General features: G+C 34.6%; 1 protein-coding gene across 3 annotated transcripts in view; it reads right to left on the reverse strand.

Moving 5' to 3' along the window:
- The window catches only part of LOC149568450 (sec34-like family protein), a 210,024-nt gene that overhangs the window by 99,199 nt on the left and 85,201 nt on the right, over nt 1–25,624 (reverse strand). For all 3 annotated transcript variants that reach the window (XM_089821373.1, XM_089821374.1, XM_089821375.1), the window contains 3 exons: nt 18,825–18,913; nt 18,306–18,525; nt 2,620–2,703 (listed from right to left, as the gene is read on the reverse strand). In XM_089821373.1, the coding sequence (XP_089677499.1) occupies nt 2,620–2,703; nt 18,306–18,525; nt 18,825–18,913 (393 nt within the window). The remainder of the gene's footprint in view (nt 1–2,619; nt 2,704–18,305; nt 18,526–18,824; nt 18,914–25,624) is intronic.

Consider the following 25,624-nt stretch of genomic DNA (forward strand, 5'->3'; position numbering starts at 1 on the left):
AGATTATTGGAGCACAAACCAAATGCCCGAAATAAAAACCGAGAACATCACTCAACTCCTCTAACTCAACTAAGCTCATCAGAAGCAATAGTTTGACTTATTATAAATATTAAGTCCCTCAAATGGAGCCAAAACACACCATAGGCTACTGGAAAGCCTATAACCACACAACTAAGACCCTCACATCCCACTGTCAACTCATGAGGGTCACGATGGTGAACTGACCAAGACAACTGCAGGAACCTGCTAAAAATGGGGACATTACATTTGATTTGGTGAAATAATTTAGTGAGTTGTGCTTGGAAGGTGGTTCATTCCAAAGCCATCATGATGCTCCATTTGTGATTGAATTGTGGTTAGTATTCAGTGTTTGATCTCAAGATTAGACAACAAAGATTTGAGACAATTTATTAATGGAAGACTGTGTGATCTTTAAGGTCTGTGTTTGGATATAGAGGCTTCCACAGCAACAATCCGAGGCTGCATTCACTCATATTGGCTGTCATAGTTACCATTAAACGCTCGGCCTCATATTGTATAGCAGCGATCCATTTCCAAGGGCCCGCATATGTATATTGATGGCAGCATTAGTCAATTTCAGGGGCTGCAATACCATTTGGAGAGCCCACGTATGATTGGTAAGGGCTCATTTTGCATTTGAAGGTGCCAACGATTCAATATCAGCATCAATGCTAAAGATTCTCCATTCTCCAGGAAGCTGCAATATCTACAAGAGGATTACAATAGTTATAAAGTTATTCATTCCAGGTTTGCATAATTATTGATTAATTTCATCTTTTCAGATTCCAATAATTGTTGTTGAGTGGAATCAAATTTCTTGTTGAATAAATTGGGGTACTTCTATTTGGATTTGGAAAGCAAATAGTTTATTTCATGCATTGTTCTATGTTAAGAAATTCCAAAATCAATCAAACACAAACAAAACAAAACACACGTATATGCAGTAATCAAAATTTAAGGATTGCATGCCAACTATTGACGAAATGTCAATAGGTCAAAATTGAGTTTTCAGGGGTAGAACCAATGGAGTTCTTGCAGTGGTATCAGAGCTTGCATGCAAAGTGATTGACAAAATGTCAAACATTCAAAACTGAAAACCCAAATCAGAATGGAGACTATAACCTTATGTGGGATATTACAGATTTAAGGAAGCATTTTTTAGCAAATTTGTAGAGGCAGATCAGTACTTATCATGTAACCCTTTGGAGGTAGGTGCCTCATTCAAAGGGATTCATGTCTCTTGCTGAATTGGTGTTTAGTTGTAGGGTTTGGTGCCTCTAGTGGGCTGGTGTGTATGAATCATCTAAAGGGGACTAATGTCTACAGTGAATTTGTGCCTACAAAAGTTGTAAGAAGTTTCAAATACAAATTAGATATTTTGTCACTGCTTTTTCCCACAAAGTTTTTCATGCAAACCGTGTGTTCATCTTGTGTTTCTAATTGCTAAATCTTTCATTTATGTTACTGCTATGGATGTCTAAGTTTTGAAATATTGCATTTCTAATAAATTGAGCTTTCAAAAAGTAAAATGTTGTTATTTTGCTAATCAACCCACCTCTCAATATAACTCAGTGCTCTTCATTCAAACCATATTCGCAACCACAGTATTGTTTTATGGTGATAGATCTAATTGTTTCTACTTGATTAATACAAATTTAGTATCTCTTTCGTGGTGGAAATTTCTCCTAGCATAATTTTTCCACATAATTGGTGTCATGTGTGTTTGTTGATCTTCAATTGCTCTTCTACATCTTTATTTCATGCTCTATTTCAGATTTTTTATATTATTCATTTGTGCCTCTAATTCAGTTAATCGGATTCGCACATTTTATGCTTATACTCAACATGGCTGATATAATCAAGATTGTTTTGGTGGGGGTAAGAGGTTTGGCAAAAAGATCTTTTACATCTATATTGAGAGAGATAAGGGAAATGGGCTGAAATTGAGAGTCTAGAAAAACTTCACCCCATCAACAAGCCCTGAGTTCTTTTTGGTGGCCTCAAAAAGGTTTAGCATCAGAGCAGGTAGTTGGAATCAAGTCATTTTACTCCAGCTACCAATGCTCTGACCAATCCCATAATCAAGAGTGGGGGATTTTCATTTCAATATATTAGCTATTGTACTTTTTTCCCAAAGATGCATTATAAGAACCAATTTTAGACCAAATCACCGTATTTGGGAGCTATAGAAGTAATGAAGACATGCAACTAATTTCTTTCAAGAAAGCAAAGTGACATATAATGCTGCTACAGCTGATGCCACTAATTCTCCATGCCATTTTTAACAATGTCAAAATCTTAAACAGAATCAGAAACTCAAAATAACAAAACATAGGGATACCTAACTTAGGTAATTTATTTCCTTGCATAATCATATTCCAGATTTAAAAACCAACATCACAAAACAAATCAAGCAATAACTATTCATGCACAATAATTATATGTATGATGAGGTCAATACGTTAATTCTAATGCTTCTATAGAAGCACTTGGAGTAAGCTAAAAATCATCACATTAAAAGTTAAGCTCAAAACCAACAAAATTCATTGACAAAAAAATGAACACCCTCTGAACTAGAAACAAAATATATCTTCTTACCTCTTTATCAGGTGTTGATTCAACAGCATGCTCAAGCTTTGCAGGGTAATCGAGATCCTCCGCAGAAGGAAGATAATTTGCAATCTGTAATTTAGTAGACACTAAATAGTTCAGAACTGTTGGAATCCCAAGCACGTTAACCACAACATTGACATCCATCACCTACCTAAATCCTCATTGAATTGATTGCTCATTACTCCTAACAATCAGCTAAAATCAACAAAAAATATGCTGAAACACATTTTGGTTTCAAAAAGAATTTTCATTTTCATTGCAAGCTATTTTTCCAGCTTAAGAGTGATGTAAACCAGTTTTATCCTTTAAATAATCCATGTTATTTTGACAATAATGCATTATAGAGTAATACAATACAAACACAAAATGCTTTGAGTCTTAAACAAAATGCAAAGCACTCTCAATTTACACACAGAAAAGGAAAATCATAGCATTCTGCAAAGTCTCTGAGTAGGCCAACCACAGTTATGTGCCAATTCTGGACAACTCTGGAGAGTAGTCAACTGATTCCTGCTCCATTACTCTTCCGAGTCACATTCTCAGACTCCCAACTCTTGAGCTCTAATTCTTCAGTCTAGCAATTGGACATAATAGCTGTGCTTTTTTAAGTGGAATTTCAAAAAAAATGGTCATGTTTTGCTCTTAGTCACCCATTTCACCCAATGAAGCATCAACATATCAAGAAAACAATTTAAGAAGAGAAATCTCAAGCATACAGAGTTGATAAAAGCAACAAACAGAAGCAGCAGAATTGGATACAATGGATAAAAACAAAGATGCTTTATAAGAAACAATCTATCATCTTTTCTGTACTGAATTAACATGTAGTTCAAGGCTTGAAAAATCAAGTTAACCTAAGAGGGGAAACACGAAGACGTCCATTGTATTTGACTACATTTTCATTTTGATATATCATGATCATCATATATAAATAGTTATAATGCTGTTATACCATTATTATTTATAATTTTCCTGTATTGTGATGTATTGTTCAACTCTGAAACTGTGAAATATCAAACTTTGAAATATTGAGGATCATATGATGTGTAATGCTTGAATTATGACAAATCGACAGTCAAATTAGACTTGTACGTTCTTTAGATGAATTAATTTATTTTCTTGTGTAATCATTAGTCCATATTTTTGGTAAGGTCTATGCCAAAGTCTAGTCTAGTCTGTGTAAGTCCAAAGCCTGGGTAAAAGTTTGGGCTGATGACTCGAACTCAAATCCATGTCTTAAAACTATGAACAATATAATGAAGAACAACCAGCATCACTCTGAGTTTGGGGATAAATGGTGTGTACCAACAGCAAAAAGTTTCTCCGATTTTAAGGATGGCTACTAAAATAGCAAATATATTCAATGATGATTTTGAGAACACAAATAACTTAAACAAACTAAACGTACCTAAAACATTATATGATAAAAAATAAGCAGCATTTCTCTGAGTTTCTGAGTTTCAGAAATGACAGAATGAATTTTAGGGGCAGTCAGAAACTTTCCAGATTTATGAAAATGGTTATTAGAATAGCATATAATATTAACAGAAGAATTTCAAAAAACAAATAAATTACAAAATAACTTCAACAGTCTAAAAGTAGATAACAATTTGAAAAGTGTACACAAAATGCTGAATTTGCAACAACAAATTAAAAATGTATAGATCCAATAATCTATCTAATAATCACTATATGATATATGTTCTACTAACTCGTGAACAGTACATACAAACTCAAATCTAAGAATCACAAAAAAATCAAAATGTGAAAACACAATATCCATAATTGCTTGGTAAACAAAATCATGATCAAAAGAAAATGACCTAAATTATTCCCAATCACTGCATCTGCCGGATTCAAACAGCTCACGCAATGGGACCCAAACCAATCTTGGATCCAAGTCTCCATTTTCAGATACATATTAAACTCATTAGCATAGTTCCTAGACTTGCTGACACTTACCAAGACTCGGCAAGCCCCAAGCCAGGTGACCCTCGGCAAGTCTGAGGGACCTGAACTTGAACTCGGACCGAACCTAGTCTTGGGCAAGACTTGTCCAGTCTCAGAGACTCACCAAACTCGCAAAGTCTAAGCCAGTTTGGATGCTCAATTTTGGCAAAAATTGATTTGTTTCTATTTGAGTCGCTCAATTTTAACTTTTTGGGTTTATGATTTTAGAATATAGATGAAAAGTAACATTTAACTCCCCATCTTTGCCTTCAAGCCAGTCTCATTCTCTTTAGCTCAGCAAAATATCAAGGTTGCACGGGTACGTGGGTACGGGAACGGGAACGGGTGTGGGAACGGGTACGGGTACGCATATTTTTCAAAATAGGGGACGAGGGTACATGTGTATGCCTATTTTTTCTATATAATTAATATTTTATAGAATATATAAAAATCAAAATATATGTCATGAGTCATGACATTGAGCATTCAAAACAAGAAATTTGAAATATATATATATGCTATTGCTGAATGTTTAATGTTTAAACTATTTTTCATAATAGGGGATGGAGGTACTTGGGTATGTCAAACTTATTTAAAAATTATACCTTTATATTTATAAAACATCTGAAATTATGAGTCATGACAATGGTTTTTCAAAACAAGAACAGTGATAAAGTTTGCAAATGTAATGTATTGTTTTCAGTTTCAGATTTGCTATATGTTTGAAATAATAATACATGATAAATGCTTAGATGCATAACAAAGAAGGCAGACTTTAAACATGAACAAGAGGATCCTAAATCATATAACAATGACACATTGCAAATGATAAACTTATGACTTGAACAGTGATAAAGTTTATTGTTAATGAGTATCAAAGTTTCAAACTGATTTGGTATTGAATTACATTTGATAAACAACAAGCTAATACAAAAATAAAAAATCAAAAAAAAATCAGAATCTTAATCAAGGTCCTTAGCTATGATGCTCTCCACCGAGTACCCGGTACGTGGGATACATGTACCCGGTACTTAGGTACGTGGGTACTCGGTGGGTACGAGTACCAGGGGTGTAGGTACGAGTACCCATGCAACCTTGCAAAATATATACATGAAATATAACATCTAAGTCACATTATACATTAATTTACAATCTCCTTTATTGTTAAACCAGTAAACGCTTAAAGCAATCAAAAACTCATAACATATATAAACTTTAAAAGCACAAACATCAACACCATGAACACCAGAATTTACATGGAAACCCAAGATGGAAAAAGCTACAGAGAAGTTGATTCTCACAAAATGAGCAGTAGTTAAGGTGATTTTTACAAACAGCCCATTGTCCACTTTCTCACTATTAGTAGGTTCACTATCAGTTGGGCTAACTACCTAGAAATAAGAAAGGCTAACTGCTAGTACAAATAGGCTCACTACCAATACAAGTAGGCTAACTTCTAGAATACAAGAAATGAGAATTGACTCCATCATTGAAATCACTATCACTGATACTCTGCAACATATAAATGATATAACGCTCTACTGCCAATTGCACCAACTCACATGCACATCAACACACAGATCTTCCCTCATTAGATCCACATTCACTTTGCATATTACTTGCATAGAAGCACACATCAACAAATAAAATCATTGCTTTCTTATACCCATGTTGGTCTCTTGTTAGACATTATTAAATTTATCTTATCTTATCTATACCATCTAATGCCAATAACTGAGTAGCCTAAACTACTTTAAAATAGGGCATACCAAAACATTCGCGTGGTGTTACACACCATCACCGAGATATTTGGTACCTACGAATAGGATCTATACATTACAATGCAAATTCTTGGACCGAAGCATAATGACCACTTTCCTAAGAGGACCAGGCTCAAACGTTCAAACCACATTATGTTGCAAGATAAGTGCGACCAACACCAACACGGGTAAAGATAAATCTTTACAGCACATCATTTGGTACAAACTTTACCGAATCGCCAAAACAACCAATCCACATCTATGCATAGGATATGTTGACATCAATGACAACCGTTAATGATAACAACAGTGATTGCATAAACTTTGCACTCTAAAGTTTGCCCCATTGTCATTGATGGCAACATTCATCAATAACAAAGAAAACAACTTACTGTCAAAAAGATATCGTCATCAAAGTTCACTAATCCTCTGTTCTTCTCCCCCTTTGACAACAATCACAAAGGGCCAAAGAAAAGCCCCCTTATTAACTCACTTTGCCCACCCCCATGAGCGAAAGCCACGAAGCATTGATCTAGAAAGAATAAGCATGAAAAATATTGGACCAATGCACACATGATGCATCTACTAAACTTTAGGAAGGGGCAGAATACCAACCTCCACCCCCGACCCCCCAAGATTGTAATGTCCCCTTTTTCTGGGACATTAAAAATTGTTAGGCCAATCCAATATATGACCTTTGAGGACATAATACAAGATTATTAAGTCAATTTTAATTAAAGGAGAGTGAAATAAGAGATGAGTTGGCATGAGGGACAAGGACAAGAATACAGAAGTTGAAGAGTCACAGGTTGGATCTTTAAAAGGAGGAGGAGAAGCTCATTTTTGGATGCTTGGATATGTGCTGGAATTGATTTTTGACATTGAACTCTCTTGGAGAGTCAATTAGAAGCTTCAGCTCTCAACACGCTTGGAGGATAAAACCCACAAGTCGGAAGATGGTGGACAAAATCCCATCGTGGTGGAGGCGTCATTTCAGGTGTCTCACTTGTACTTACATTGTATTGGGTCTAGTATTTCCCATCTGACTATAATACTATTTTTAAGATTGGATTATGGTGATAATGTAATAGTCTGAATGTGAATTTTAGATTTAATTGCTGTATCCAGGTGTATTTTACTCTTGAAGGAATTTTGTCAAACAATTAGTGGCAGTCTGAAGATATTTCAGTCTCAGCAATAAAGATAATCCTCCAACTCAACACACATTTAACATTTACATTTGACAAATGCATTGGGTGTCCAGATCTTGTAACAGTAATTATTTTTAAAACCACTAACAAAATATCACTTTCAGACCTTCCAGAATCAATGAATGCAAATCATATTAATAACTCAAGGAAATATAATATCAACAACCGTACAGAACTTGACAACATTTCATTCTTATTTTGCAATGTAATCACAGTCGTTCATGTCTTAAGAATAAGAAATTTCAGCACAGACCTTTACAGTATATAAGTATGAAGATGCCAGACCGGAATGATGGAAGAACATGTTAATATTGAAGACGCCCAATGAAGCACTCTTCTAGCTCGCTTCTGTCTCACACCCGACCACTGTTTAAATGGAGTTAAATGTGCCACAACCCTGACTCTGTCTACTCTTTGTTGATAACTTGTTGAGGACCAGTGCCTTGCCGCAGATGTATCACAAGGTAACTAAAAACCGCGTTCAAACTACCTATTGAAATGGCAGTGTTTGCGTCTTGGCATAACCTGTGTTCGTCACGATTTCCTCACGACCAACCTACGCTTATTCATGGAACGCTCGAGTGCAATATCTAATGACGTTTTCAAGCCACGTTAACCACCTCTGAAAACCGAACTACTATCTCCACTCACCAATGAATATCAACACCTCCACTCAATGCTATCCGACTATTTATAGGAAAATTGGATATGTCCAACTTATCAGTCTGAACTGTAAACGTCTACAGCAAGGGATTTTCCAACATGACATCTATGAAGAATATGAATACCAGTTACTCTTTTCAGCTGTACGTATTATTTCACCCAGTCTTTTTTTTTGTTCTTCAAACTGACTGTAAGGAGGAAGTTTGGATTTACCCAAAGAGCATCACAAACTGAAATGATCAAATAACTCAGAAATCCTTACCTCCAAAGACTTGCTCCATTGTACTCTCTTCTGACTTGCCGATTTCTTGCCCAAATCTGTGAAGTATCAACTAGGAAAGAAAATTAGGGTGACATCTAACCTTCTTGAAATTCTCAGACTTGAGGGTTTTTGTCCTCAAGGCTCAACCAGTCACATTTAAGCAACCAAAACTTAATGTATTTGATCTCATAAAATTTCTTGTGTGTTGTTAATCCCAATGCAAACCCGTATATATAGCCTCAGATGAGGGAAAGTACAAAGAGCAAGGAATGTGGGATTAAATGACATTTTCGTCCTGTAGTCACTTAGAGCTATTTATAAAGTAAATAACTTTAAAACATTAAAAATGACTTATCTTTGCACATTTTAATAAAGTTCTAGAATAAATTAAATTAAATCCCCATTGTGACTGGAAAGCATCCTGTTATAAATAGTTATTAATCTATCTGGATGCGGAGATAGATTAATCCTGTTGCCCGGAACTAAAATTGAGAAGGGGACATGACAGATAATAAGTTATTGTATTGCTGATGTATAATGCAATAACAAACTTAAGGTTATAGAAACTATTATATTGGATGAATTGCTGGTTATTTTGTTGAAAATTGTCAAATTCAATTACATGCATTTGTTGCTCAATATTTTCTAACATTTAGTTGAGAGTTTAAAGACAATACCAAACCAGGGATACCACAAAGATACTCAAAAGTATCCTTGCACAATGTTTTCTGAAGATATCTTACATCTACTCCTTTGTAAGTACATATTCAAGTTTAGCTTCCTTTCCCAATATCGTCTCTCTCAAGAAATGATACCTGCTAGATATATGTTTTGTCTTGTAATGCTACATTGAGTTCTTTGAAATACTTATAGCATTGGTATTATCACACATAATTTAGATCGGCTCATCATAAATTAAACCTATATCCTTCAAAGTTTGTTTCATCCATAATACCTGAGTACATCATAAGGATACTACAATACATTCTGATTCAAATATTGATAATTGTTAGTATTTTTCATTTCAATCTTCTTGGCCGAGTGACTAGTCTTAATGGAAAAATGGTAGTCCATGGGAAAATAGTCGTCCACGTGTGTCTCCACGAAAGAATGGTAGTCCATAGGAAAATGGTTGTCCACCTATGTCTCCACAAGAGAAGGGTAATCCACTAGAAAATGGTCGTCCGCCTATGTCTCCACAAGAGAATGGTGTTAAGGTTGTAGCTTCTGTCGGATTGATTTTATCTTGAGATACCTTGTTGATGGTAAATCATCTTTAAGATAAATATCTTATATATCTAATATATTATATATGTAATATAATATATATTATATATTATATATTAGTATATAATAATATAATAATATATTACACATGATTATTTAATTACTATTAAATATGTTACCTAGTGATGATTAATCGTAGAGCCATGTCTCTTCCTGAGACATGTCTCCTCCTCTCATATTTATATGAGATCCAAATCGTCCTTTGGAAATCATCAATTACAATGGTCATGTTAGTATATTTGCATAAAACAATCTTACAAAAACAACATGGTATCAGAGCAGTTTGCAAATGTAAGAAAATAATATGTAGCCATTCAAGAAAGGAATATTAGTATCAAGCAAACCCAAGGGGGACTGAAATTGTAATGTGATAGAAAGAAAATCAAATTGGAACGGTACTAGAAAAGCATCGAAGATTAGAAGTCTCTTGATACATGGAGAACAGACCAAACACTTCAACATGGAGATAAAAATCAAATATCATCGATTTGATTACACTTCCACATGAAATTGATTGTCATGGGGTTCAAAGGAGACTAATAGTGAAAATTGTTGGGCTAAACACCTCGAACACCAAAGATAAAACATTGGCCAACATGCCTCTTGACCATGGTCAAATATAATAATCTGTGTCCCATCTCAGATTATATGTTTTTGAAAATTAATGTCTATTCCTATTAAATTTAGATTGTATTAAATTGGAAAGAATTTGATATTAAGATACAATTGACATACATCTATCACAATCACATATTAACAAAGGTGTGACTCATCCCTGTTGGAAAATCAATATATAGGAAGTCAATGCACATTGCCATTTTTGATAGCCAAAACAATACAAGTCACATCTCTCGGGGACAACGAATACGATAGAGAATACTTCGCAAGAATAGTAACTAGCACAGAGTCAAAAACCATAATCTATAACAATGGCAAGAGTTCACAGTATCAACAATGAATATACAAATAGAACTGAAAGGCTTGAATAAGTTCGCAAAGAACATAGACCAATATGGGAAGACGTGACAATGATGAGTATATACAAAGAAGCCACATTGAGACCAGATGAAGACCTACGACACATAAAAAACTATGTAAGCATCCTTAGTGAATGACAAGTACTTTCAAATTCAAGTCAAGTCAACAAAAGCCTGCTAGGATTGATATACCATGCCAATTATCATTGAAACTTATCAGTCGATATTATCAACTCTAGCGGATAATGCAACATATCAAAGTCTAGAAAATATTGCTTTGAATTTGCATATTGCTCCACGATACATTCAAATGAATAGAGCATTTTGTCAATGAGCAGTGGCAAGTTTTTGTTGGTTTGCGAAAAGCCACATAGAAATATATCATTAAATGGTATATTGAATAAAACAAATAACACTATGAACCTCAATAAAACGTTGAGGCGGTCGAGCTCTGAATTGTCATTAAGGTTCATATGCAATGGAAATAATATAAAAATATGTGTTGGTTGTTATCGTCCAGCATAGAAGAGGGAGATTAGTTGTTACCAACATCAGAAGTAAATATATGTATCAAGTGACCAAGATTTCAAAGTGTTGAAAGTTATTGAAAGATCATAATATTTGATTAATAATCAATATAAGAATGGAGCGATGGCATCATTGGTCTCGGAAGTAAATAATATAAACTAAGAACTTTATGCCTGATGATAAGGAACTACGAATTGTTTAAAAGAACTAATGAACCAGTATTTATTGTAGTTCATTTAAAATGATATTGTCCAAAAGACGTAACTCTTTTGAAAAGTCAGTTTTCCTCTCCAAGGTAATCTATAAATAAGAGTAAATATTGTTGGTCATGCCAATACCAAGGGCAGGCAGTAATTAAGAAGGTATTAATGAAGGAGACCTTTCATTGGTCGGATACATCAATGAACCACCAAAAGACCATTCGAGTGCCGAGATTGCTTCTTACGGAGGAGATATTTTATAGTACCCATCCATTGCACATTGAAGGTTACCCACGTGGATGGAAGGTAGATGTATTATTCTATTTCATTATACATATATTACTCAAGATTATTAAATATGTTTCTATGGGAATAATATAGATTAGAATGTGTATATTATTCAAAGTTATGGATTATTGTTTGGTATTATTTTAAGGTAATGTTATATTATGCTTATCTTTGATATTCATTTAATGATATTTTATTATCAAGTTGAATACAAATATAAATGATTTTATTTATTGAAATAAAATGAGAATAGTTGTGATAATCAATTCTTTATATGAAAAATGTATATAAATAAAGCTAGTCATTATGAATAATGACATCAATCATGAAATTTATAAGGGTATATGGACAATACATACATCCTAAGTTACAGCTAGGAAATATTATATTAACTCCATAGGAAAATAATAATATGTTGAAAATATCGATTAAAGCATATCTATAGAAAATGGAATATATGTATATATGGTTAATGTATATACTTAAATTAGATTTTTATTATATTGAAATAATTGGGATCATTCTTAGATTAATGTCTAATAGAATGAAATATCAAATAAAAGAATTATTGATGTACAAATGAGAATTTATTATCCTTGAGTATTTTATTTATCTAATCCTTGTAATATCTCACTTATTTTTCTATACGAGCATTTGCCTTGATCTTTTCCTCCAAAAATGTTCTTGTAGGAAAAGGAGGATTAATATCTGACTCAGATAGAGTCTAACTCTTTGTTAAAGGGAAGTTTATTTTAGAAGCTTAGAAGATTTATGTTCAGAGGGATCCTGACACATTCATCAGAGGGAGCAGATAGAGATAAGGTTTCGTCAACCGTCAGTGATATCGATCATATTGATTCAAAAGGAGTAAACCAATGTTGTGATGGAATCTTCGGTGATCGATAAATTGTAACAATCAAGAGGAATGAAATTCATGCAACTATGTGAATGGGCCTACCCCTTGTGTGCATCTTAAGAAAGTTGTGACTTTAATTAAACTATCTACGAGCCTCTCTTTGATAAATGAAACTTGACATATGAGTTGTAGAGTCATTCAAGTGGTACAATCATACTCAATCAAGATATTGTCGTATTGTGGATGAGTTTGTGTTCACTTCTACAATTAAGCTTAATGAATGTTTGGAGCTTCAATGGATGAAAAGAGCAAATTGGAACTTAGAAAGGAGTTCTCACATTTGATACAAAACATTTCAACAATATAAGAATGAGTGGAAATTTTGCATTGTGGGGGAGGGGAATAATAGTCAATGTTCCAATCCCACTTGAACCTTATTTAGAGGGGAGATGTTCCATTCTCCAATAATCTAAACGGACAATTTATGAATCTTCATGTACAAATACCATGAGGCTCTTCAAGAAAACATCTTTGATGATTAAGATTATGAGATTCTTCTACATTAAGGAGTATGACACTTCTTCGAAGGTGACACAAGAGCCTAGAAGATTGATATTTAGAGGGAGTCTAGAAATACATGTGTGTGACTGCATGATTTTGATGGGCCTACTCCTATGTATATCATGACGAAGTATATCATGAGGAAGCAATGACTTACCAGCAAAAAGTCAGATGATTGATATCAGATTTAGAGGGGGTTCAAAAGGCATCCTTGGGTGAAGAGAGTTTCTATTGGAGTAACTAGAGGACCTAACTTCCCAAGATCATTGTTCAGAGGTAGAATTTTGAGGTGCAATCCTTTGTTAATGATATCTTCTCTATGAGGAGAAGTTCTAAGTGAAATTTCTTGTAATGCATTTTTTTTGGTGAGAGAAAGAGATGAAAGCCTTTGTACCAAGCTTTGGCTGGGTTCATGGTGGTTACTATTTAGCATATGATATGTAATGAAAGGTGACGATCTTTCATTGACATATATAAACAGAAGGTAACCATTATAAGATGACTATCTTATGAATGGTAGACCTATTATCATGGTTCTTTGGGGCGAATTTTGGCAGACACCGTGATAACGAACAGTCAGAAGGTAACCATTATAAGATGACAATCTTATAAATGGTAGACTTGTTATCATGGTTCTTTGGGCCGGATTTTGTCTGACACCATGATAACGAACAGTCAGAAGGTAACCATTGTAAGGTGGTGATCTTCCAAATGGTAGACCTATTATTATGTGTCTTTGGGCCTGTGTCTCCATGGGAGAATTGTAGTCCACGAGAAAATGGTAATTCGCCTATGTCTCCATGAGAGAATGGTAGTCCACGAGAGAATGATATCCATGGGAGAATGGTTGTCCACAGGGAAGAGTTTTGTCCGAGGGAGTATGAGGTTGTTTGCAAGGACATGTTTCATCCACAAGAGAAAGGTTAGTCCACGAGAAACAGTTCCACGGAGGCCTACATTCCTTGGCACTTTAGTTCTTCAAATTTGAATATTTCGCAAGTGTTCCTATCTGTTGTGCTCGGGCCTCTGCATACTACACACCGAAAGTGATGATTATCTGGATATGCAATGCTACATTCTCAGTTGCCTAGAATAGTTAAAATGTTTGCACGTTAGGTGAAGCTATTCAGAGAAGCCTCAATTTTCTAGAAAATCAATGTTAGCGATTGGACATTGGTCGCATGATAAGTTCCTCTCTCCTAAACTTGAATTGATAATCAATGATAATAATCACTAAAAAATGTAACTATTTGAAGAGAAAATGGGATGAAGGCACCTGGAAGAGACGTCTCAAGAGATTTTTGAAGTACAGATCATTGTTTATTTATTAGTGACAAAGAATGTGTACATTTGTGTTGAAGATGAGTGCAATGTTTTGTGGATCGAGGACCAAATATTTGGGGATTCAATCTGAAGTGAGGTCGGTTGCTTAGGGGAGTTGAATATAGGGTGTAAACAAGGGATTACACACTCAGTGAAATAGGCATTTTTCAAGGCGGAAGGAGGTCTACTGCAACAGTGTGAAGAACACGTCATTTGTGTGGTGAGGTATGATACATGAAGTTCATCTGTTGTACTTGTGAACTCATTTACGTGAGAATGGTTGTGTTGTTGCATCTGCATTCTTGTCTACAGCGTTATCACGTTATGATAAAACAAGATTTAAACTAATTGTAATATTGTTGCTTTATCAGTTAGTTAGAGGTAGTTGCCTCAGTCTGATCAAGTTGAAGCTTGCTTTTTGTTGAGGTGTGAGCCTTTGATGTACTGGGTTGGAGCCCACATTTGCAATGATTAGCGATACCATGATTTTTACCCAAAAGGGTCTCCACGAGATAAATCCTTGTGTCTTTGTTTCCTTTGTGTTCACTCAGTTGCATTTACTTATAAATTTTTCAAATACTAATTCAGCCCCTCCCCCTCTCAGCATTTCTTAAGTTTTTCAATTGGTACTAGAGCCGAATCTCTCCTTTAAAGCTTAAAATCTTGAAAGTTGACTTGTCCTGTGTCTCCATGAGTGCTTTAGAAGGTCTTGCCACAAACCGTGCACCCTTATTTGATAGAACCAGTTATGCCTTTTGGGCAGTACGTATGAAAACGTGCATTATGTCTTTAGGCTGTGATGTTTATCTTACTATGATCAATGGCTATACCATTCCAGCTCAACCACCCACTGAACCTGATGACAAAAAGAATTTTGAGAACAATGCTAAGGCCATTAATGCTTTATTATGTAGACTGACTAAATCTGAATTTGTGAAAGTCATGCATTGCAGCTCAGCCAAAGAAGTATGGGACAAGTTGTTCATTGCCTATCATGGAGATGTCAAAGCCAGGAATGCCAATGTTCAAACACATAAGGTTGTTTTTGAAAGTCTTTGCATGAAAGAAAATGAGAACATTGTTGCCTATTTTCTTCCGGTTGATGAAGTTGTAAATACGTTGAAAGGCTTGGGAGAAAACATTGTTGAGAAAAAAGTGTTTCAAAAGATTATTGGCTCTCTTACTATGAAATTTTATGCTAATGTATCTGTTGTTGAAGAAATGTTTGATTTGGATACTCTCACCATTGATAAGTTGCATGGTATTTTAAGTTAGATGCCTTCATAGAAAGGATTCTTGATCTTCTAAGCGGTTGAGCCATAGACGTAGTTTTTGTTTTGATATTTGTTTGGAACATTTGATGCAATTGATTTCATATTCCATGAGTTTTGTATATACTTGAGAATATTTATATATCATGCATGCTATTTCCTGAAGCTACAATTTGCGTTTATAGTTTATAATATGTAATTTATGTAAAATTGTGCATGTGATCAAATTAGCTTATATTTGATGATGTTACTGATTTTTTAAGTTTATTTGATACAAGGTGCATGAAACAAGTTTTAAATCCTCAAAAATCTCCAAGTTTCTTGGGTTTTTTTTTTTCATTTTGCCTAGTCTTGGCAAGTCCCTAATCTGGAACCGGGTTAGACTTGCTGAGTCCAAGTCAAGGAACTAAGGTCACTAGGACATCTTCCCACCAACTTTTCAACCAAGAGATGGATTTGTGAGTCAACCATTTATTACAAATCGTTCACATCACCATCTTATCTTCAATTATCTCTACCACCCCACGTGGCTAAAGATTTAATTCCCTAGGAATCAATTAAGATAAGCCACCATAATTTTTTTGACACTATGATGATACTCTAGGTTTGAAATACGAAGAGCACTTTACTCTGAGGTGACATGTCTACCAGCTTTCAGTGTCTGGATAGAATTTAAAAAGCTATCCAGCCAACTTCAAGTATCTTTATCAGACACGGTTAGCCCTTTTACCTTCAAAGAGATGGCATTTCTAGCATATGGCTTTACATGAAACACCTTTCTCAAGTTTTAAACATCTTTTCAAACAGTCCAAAAGTTGACGATGTGTTTGAACTTTGAATCTCCTAACCAAAAACCCAAGACGCACATAGGCACATATTACCAATCTTCTACCTACCTATACAGGTTTGTCAACCTTGGATGGTTGGACAACTTTTAAGAAGCACCTTTCTTCCTCCTAGTATTGTGCAACCTAGCCTTCTAATACCCAGTTCTTCTTCTATGGGCATTGCTAGATCCCATAATGGCCATAAATATTTTTATTTTGAGTTGGTAATGCTCGCCACGTCAAACACTTGCAGTCAATGTTTAGCATCATCTAGGTTTGAAACTCCCCGACCAGGAGGCTCAATGAACTCACACCACAGCTCCCCACCCCCAATGTGTGCTATCACAATGGTTGCATTACAACTAATGCAATCACAACATAACCAAAGGAAGACTCAAAACCACAAAGATAGGATCCATCACAGAGAGAACACATTTCTTGCCTACGAAAAGAAAGCCCAATTTCATCAACTTTGCATGCTTGGCAAAAGAGTTTTTCCATATACCAATAAGTATTAGCTATTTTCTGCCTACTCTAGGATGTTTGTTGATCACGGATGTTGGAATGATCAAAAGAAGCACTCTTCACCTTTTTTCCTCCTAGGAATTCCCAACATAGCCTACTCATCCCTAATGTTTCTCCTATGGACATGTCACATGCTGCAGTGGCCATAAATGTTTTGATTTTGTGTTTGCGATACTTCTGAAACAATTCCACCCATTGCTTAACATTGATAATTTCGGCCATGAGGGGTGCTCATTGAGCTCATAACTAACAACCACCAGTGTGTGCTACTGCAACTGTTGAACCTAAGTTACACTAAAACCATAGAGAAAGGATCCACCACTATCAAAAAATACCCTTCACACATACAAAAGGTAAAAGCCAAATTTTGTCACCTATACATACTCTAGAAAAGGTTTTCCCTAACCAAATAAAAGCTGGCTAAAAGGGTGGTTGTAGCTGATTGTAACTATGGACCGTCATGGCAATGCGGATTTTGAAACTCAGTTTCCAACTTGTACTTTGTCAACAACTTGTTTTGTGAGGGGGTTCTATATTTATACTTGGATTATTTGATAGGGGTTTACACATTATGAGCCTGCTCAGTCTAGTTATGTTTCAGAAGTCTTGTATTTATTAACATTAAAATCCTTGGTTTCATTTATCCTTTCCTAATCGTAGAAAAGAGACAAACTTGGCATCTACAGACAAAAGCTGACCTGACATGGGAATCAGCAAAAAATTGGCAAGATTCTGCACGACTGGACAAAACCCAGGTTTTCGGTGAGTCTCACCTAGTAGCAAGTCCTGGGCCCATAGAACTCAGCCAAGATCACCTGGCTCAAAACTTTCCTACTGTAATTTACATTAGGATGCTATTAACCTACCATGTTAGTTAATAAGCATTACTATCCTTTCAGTTAATTTTATCTTAATGCATCTCCATGAAGCTAGTATTCATGCCATCATATTTTCTTAAAAGTACTACTCAAATCCTCACAGGATTTTATACATAACAAAGAATATGTTATTCGCTTGTAAACTAATAGAATTGAAACAAGCACCAAATCAAGTACTGAAGCAGTGCACAACAATATCAACTATTGAATGAAATGGCATAATCAAAATTTATTATAAGAGATGATAAATTGGCCTTTTGTAAAAACATAAATGTGGTAAGAACTTTGTTAAAAATTAAAATACCTCATCCCGCACATGAGTTTGGGCACGAAATGTCAATCTCTCATGCACATCTGCCAAAATACGCAAGACAGTGGGCCTCAAACCAGCCACAGATTCTCCTCGCCTTACTAGTTGCTCTTCTAGAACTTCTGATTTAAGAATGTCAACAAGCTCACAAAGCAAATCAAGGTCTGCTTCATGAATTAACTTTGGGCGTAATGTATCATACAACAATGTGCACCTGTAAAAAAGCATAGTAGAAAAGGCAAAATAAGATTTACCATTTTCGAATTAAACTTGATAGAAAACGCCATTTGTACATTGAGCTGACAGGATGCTACATTATTCAGAGCTTCAAATAATACTATCTTTTAGAAAATTAATATCAGCATCCCCATTCCTTGCCAGATAAATTTAGGAGAAGAAATTAAAATGCTTGCTTCATTCAGAAGTTAAAAAATAAATATAAATTTAGGAGAAGAAATTAAAACACTTGCTTCATTCAGAAGTTAAAAATTAAATATGACTCAGTAAACTTACAATGGATCCATCAAGGGAGCCAGACTTGATGTCTCTGCAGAAGACGAAGGGAAAAAATGATCGAAAAGTTGATGCTCAAGTTGGCAAACCTGAAATATTTTTTAGAATTAAAAATAAATCAACAAAGAAAGCATGATATAAACAAATGGCATTTTGGAAAAATTGTACAGCAATGAGTTTTATTTTTTCCATGCATATATTAAACTGAAAACAACCAACTGAACTTGCAAAGGATTGTAATATATCTTTAATTTCTCTTTCAAATTTATAAATAATATTAATTTTTTGTCAATTTAACCTGCATGCATCTTTAATCTAGAGGATGTTGAACTTGACATATTGTTATTGGCACTCTGCAATTTCTAGTTGTCGGATCTCCCAAATATCGTGGACCTTGAACACATAGAAATCAGGCACAGTTTCAAGCAAGAAGCTATTTATTGTAACAAGCATTACTGGACCAACATTGATAAGTATATAACAGGAATGCAAAAGAAGCTGGTAGAAGAAGCAGATTTATCCCATCTTTAGAGTGACTATATATCAATCATATGAGAATATTGGAGCCAAAATGACAGAGTATTATATGCTGCGGAAAAGAATTATTCAGATGGCTAACCTAAGCAGGGTTGCTGCATATGTTACAAAACAATCTGACTTCATTCTCGTTTTACATATTTGACACATCATATATGGTTGTGGCAGTTTAACCACCTCACCACTATCCACAAAATTTTATGTTATAATGCTAACATATCTGCCATTAATAGCACTGGCAATCCATGACTCCAAAAGGCATGTTTGCAATTGCTTAATTAACAAATGTAGTAGAGAATTCATGTTTACATCCCATTGGCCTACTATGGTCATCCATGCAAATTATTATAACTTCTTTCTTCTTCATCATTCCTTTCTTGCGACATAGAAATAGCATCCTGCTGTAATAATCAAATGCATTTTCCCAGGCTCTAAAAAGCTATCTTCGGATGACCTTTAACAATCTTCTGAGAAAGACACAAAAGCAGAACACATTCTATCTCCTGCTGCTGCTAAAACATCCCTTTTATCCAAATGATTTGAGACCCGCTATGCTGTCCTGGGTGAATAAGGGGCTCAGCTCCCTGGCTATGCTTAGGAGACAGTGCTTCAAACATCACTTCTAGGACACCACGATTGAGATTTCCCTCTGGACTCTTCGATCAAACCAACTATTCTCTACAGATTCATCGTGTGGAGGCCCTCTCTTCTCCAGTCTGATTGGGCTTCTGTTGAGCAAGTCGAGACCCTCCTCCTCTGATGCATTATCAAATGTCATTGCTGAAGTAAAGCATCAATTATACCAATACCTGGATCCCACACTATTATACTATCACGACCATCAGATATAAGAAGATATAAATGTCTTGAGGAGCTATTAATACTGGACAACTCTCCATCTAAGTGATCTAGCATAGAACTACATACTAATCTTCATCATAACTGCCCATCCTGAACTACTGATTAAGGAATCAAACTTCTCAATAGCTGAAATCAATACCAAGGGTGCTGAGAGGCCATACATTTAGTCATCCATCTGAAATATGCATGGGTACATCGCTGTCGTGGATAAAGAAAGGACTAAAAATCCAATCCCCACGATCAAAATATAACTCCCATCAACCCTCACCATGATCTATTCAACTAGTGAAGCAAGGAGTTTATCCAACTCATGAAATCAAAAACTGAAACCATGTGTAAGCTGATCGGAGAATGAGAAACAATGTGAAATCTGAAAATCGGATCACCACACCAATCCTGTGAATAAAACTCACCACTAGGAACTACAACTGGGTCCCATATACTCCAGTCAAGATCATCATCATCACGGAAATCAAAAAGATCGAGATCTTCTATACTCAGCTCAAAAAGTCGATTGTCAAATGTCCAATCAGCATCCACCTCAAACAAGGAATTGTCTACCAGCTGAAAATGATCCAAAGTTTCATTACTTGATCTCTTGGGACAGTTATCCAAGTCATTAATCTGCTGAATACTATCAAGCTCCTAAATCACTTCCTGGAAATACTCATGCTTTCTTTTATCTTCTTGTTCCCTAGATTGCTTGGTGACAACAATCTGATTTTGTGCTTCATGAAGAGCAATGCAATGTCCCCTGCTGGGACATTCATTAATTTATTTTATTTTTCTGATTACAGCCTGGTTCCTTTTATTTAACTTTATTTTTTCCCATATTTCTCAATATCTGAAAGATGATATCTCAAAAATATTTTATTCTATTTATATATCTACTCTTCTTTTTAAGTGTCATGTCTTTTCATAAAGAAATACTATATTATATTACTAACATAATATATATTATATTAATAATAATATGAATTATATTTCTCATTAATCTATTATTATTAGTACTAATAATATTGCATAATATATTAACTTTATATATAAATAACAATATCATATTTAATATATATTATGCAATGAATATAACAAATTGAACATTATTAATAAAAAAAAATTATTTAATTATATGAGTTTATTTTGACAGGGATATTACAATCCTTCCCTCTCAGATTTTGCTTGTCCTCAAGCAAAAATGACTTTTTGTAGAACCATGTTGTGAAGCATTTAATTGGATGCAAGAGCATTCTAGTATACATCATACTGCATGAAAACACAAAGCATATACGAAGTAGACATATGGATGCATGAAAACACGAAGCAGACACATGAATGCATGAAAACACGAAGCAGACACGATGTAGACACATCAACATGCATTCTTGATTAATGCCTTGTAGTTCACTAGAGTTAAGAAGATGATTTATAAAATTTACTTCTTTGATAGAATCCTACAACCACAAGTGATCATTAGTCAACATGTGTATATATAAGTTCAAAGAAAATGTGAGTCGTGATAAATTACTCCAAGCCAATGCATACTAAGTCCAAGAGTGGAATGCTTGTTTGTTTTTCTCTTATTATCATTCTTAGTCGACAAGAAAACTTAGGTTGTAAACAGATTGTAGGCAACAAACTCAACAGTCTTCCTCAAAGTTTCTGTGGATCCTAGCCCTTAATCCCATCTTGGAGTAACCTCAAGGTAACTTTATCCCATCTTAGTTAGTCCTCAAGGCATCTTACAAGGACGTTGATCCTTACCCATCTCGGAATAACCGATTGGTTGGATTAAGAAATTCAATCTATTTCAATTGCGGTACTGAAATATAAGATTGTTTGAATCCAACATCAACAGCCTTCCTCAAGGTTTCTATGAATTCAAGCCCATGATCCAATCTTGGAATGACCTCAAGGCAACTTGATACCATCTTGGAATGACCTCAAGGCAACTTGATACCATCTTGAAATGACCTCAAGGCAACCACAAGGACACTGATCCTACTCGTCTCGAAATAACCTATCAATTGGATTAAACAAGCCTTTGATATACCTTGTTATTCTAACTCAGTATTCTAGTGACTATGATATTATATACTAATTTAATAATAGGAGGTGTGGGACACTTACCTCAACATTTCCAAGATTGATCAATGATTTAGAGCCATTTACAATGTCTATTTGTGCACTAATGTTTGTCTGGTTTTGCCCGACAAAAATAGCATTAGTATAAATAATTTCTGCAACTTGTTGATGATCACTTACAGAGCAGATTCTATCTAAAATCTACTGATTAGTCCAGGTATTTTTATTACTGTGCTTTTCTTGTTTTTTTTTGTTCCATGTTATCAATCCTTTGGTTATAGCAGATGTTGGAAGCTCTGTATTGCCTGCCAGTTACTGGTTGTATGAGCCGTTTGCAATATTTTATTTTCAAGTTATCGGTAGTCAATACTGTAACACAGTCTTATTCACCTTTTTCACTGTTTAATGTGACTCAGAACATATAATAACCAATATTGCAACAATATGAAGCTGCCACTTCAACTTGAATGTAAGCTCCAGTCTGAAAATTAACGTAGATCTCAGAATTATTCAATCAATTTCACAACTAAAAAGAATACGTGTAGAGAATGTGGACAGCAATAAATTGTTCAAAACTCCACTTCCTCAATAGCAACGTGCACTTGAGGCAACTGTCACTCAATGTGCTACTGATGCATGTCCACCTGAGTCTATGGTTGTATGTAATATTTCCACAGTTTATACCCAATTTTGAATATTGTTCAACTCCGAGTACTTTCTACGCATACCCAACTTCAACTTTCATCCATTCCACACACAGTTAACCTTTGATGCAAGGGAATATATTTAACAGCAATATAGATTTTTCCCAGACAAATATCCAAATCGAGTTTTGACTACAATTTTTTTTTCCTACAACTAAACCAATCGTGTAAGGGATGTTTAAGGACGAGTATTTGCCAATACTTCCAAGAACAAGCTTGCTTCTTCCAAGCCACCTCAACCACTGAGTTCTGTGTATTGCTACGCTCTTTACCTCTTCAAGTAGTGACTCACTTAAACTCAACCATGATATTTCCCAGATTTCAGATAATCATGCGCAGAAAGTTGTAGTTCGCAATTTCAGGCTTCCACTGATATGGTTCACACAGTAGCTAGTGTATTGAGAGTAGACAACAGGGATTCCTCACTACTATCGCCAAAACTCCTTCAGCTGGTAAAAAATGCTCACCATGTCATGTATTTAATCATAATGGTCCTCTTACAGGCAACGAACCAAAATATAATTGATGTCAATAATCACAGTCAAGCTTCAGCTCTGTCTGCCACTCAAGCATTTTGTACACGTAGACAACTATGAAACGAAATGAAAGTACAACCAACTGCGCATGCATTCCATTATAGGTTTCACTCCTGTTATGTGCAGAGGTATTCTTGTGACTTCAACATCCATGAGAGCACAACAATGATAGTAAACTTTGAATTCCTTATACTATTGATTCCAATGCCGGTAGGGATCTACCATTTAATGAAAGCCAATGTTCAATAATTTCTGGTATGTTTATGGGACAACATTACTTTCAATATTATTCATCAACTACGCCCTCCAGACATTAGACTCTTCAATTAAAGAAAAATATGCCATTGACAATTCATTTCTATTGAATTATGACCAGGTCAAGTGATTTGTCGCACTATGAAATAAGAGTGGTCCACAAGTTCAAACTTTCATAACATCCAAACGGATTTAGAAAGGTTTCCAGATATATGTACAGTCCTAGGAGTTCCATGATTGGTCCTGAACAAGAATTTTGTTCCTATTATGTTGTCATTGTTAAGCTTTGATAAAAGTATGACTATGAACTGTACACAATTATACTTGTTTACAATAATTAGGAATGCAAGTAATTGGAACCTCTATGTGTCCTGGGGCTTCTCCTATTATTTTCTTCCTAAAATATAAAATCTCATTCACAGCAATGTCAGCCAGGTTCTCAAACCAAATATGTGATTTTAATCTTCTTGAACATTTATAAGACTTCTGAAAAATATTCATCTCCATTCGACTGCCAAAAAAACTCCTCCAAGCAATAAAATGCTTCTTATATATTGAACTTCAAACCTTATAAATTCCAAGGATTCTATGCTAATTTATTCTCAACCAATGACTTACGGATTCCAAATGATTTTCTAATTTTTTTACCAAATATTAACTACGGCGGCAATAAATGTGCCTTATATAAGTGTCTCCCTTGATAATCTTTAGCGGCACCAAAGAATGGCAAGGCTTCACTCTACAAGGCCAGTTTAATTAAATTTTTGACAATTATAGCATTCTAATTCGTAAATTTTAGGGAATTATAGCTTTGTAATTTCCAGGAGTTAAATTAGAGTGTCTCCCAACTGATGATTATATTTATTCAAAATCGCATCCTATTTCACAAACCTTTAATATATCACAAATAATAATCATTTTTCTGTTTCACAAGGCCCTGCCTTTATAACTCCTGAAAAATTCAGCACTGGTCCAAAATTAGATGAATAAATATTTATTCAAATGCTTACTCCCCTTAAATTGGTTTATTAACTGCAGTTTGTCTCTCATAAAAACCTTCTGATTAAACTTCACAGGATGGCAGAATTTTCAGCTCTAATACCATTTGTAATGTCTTCTGCCGGGACCTTCATTAATTTATTTTATTTTTCTAACAACAGACTGGTTCCTTTTATTTTTCCCATATTTCTCAATATCTGAATGATGATATCTCAAAGTTATTTTATTCTATATACATATACTCTTCATTTTATGAGTCGTGTCTTTTCATAAATAAATACTATATTATATTACTAACATAATATATATTATATAAATAATAATATGAATTATATTTCTTATTAATCTATTATTATTACTACTAATAATATTGCATAATATATTTACTTTATATATAAATAACAATATCATATTCAATATATATTATGCAATGAATATAGCAAATTGAACATTATTGATATTTTATTTATTTATTATTTAATTATACGGATTTATTCAATCTGATTTTCTACTTCATGAAGAACAACTCATGTATTGTCGAATGCCCTTTGAGCAACATTAAGCTCCTTGTTGAGCCTATTAAACTCTTCCTCTATTATTCTTTAATTGACCAACATAATTTTCAGCAATCTTTAAGATGTAATTCCTATCTGAAATCTAACACAAATAATCTGATTTCAAAGATTCTAAGTCTATTTTAACCCTTTGTAAATCAGCAACAATAGAATTGCTTTCCATTCCCTTGTGCCTCTCTTCTATTTGTGCCTTCCGGATGATATCTTCAACGATCCTATGAGTATCATCATAACACACCAAGGCTACAACA

Source organism: Cupressus sempervirens, chromosome 3 (genome assembly GCF_028749045.1).
Source record: "Cupressus sempervirens isolate cs-2001-9-10 chromosome 3, ASM2874904v1, whole genome shotgun sequence".
Taxonomy (NCBI): domain Eukaryota; kingdom Viridiplantae; phylum Streptophyta; class Pinopsida; order Cupressales; family Cupressaceae; genus Cupressus; species Cupressus sempervirens.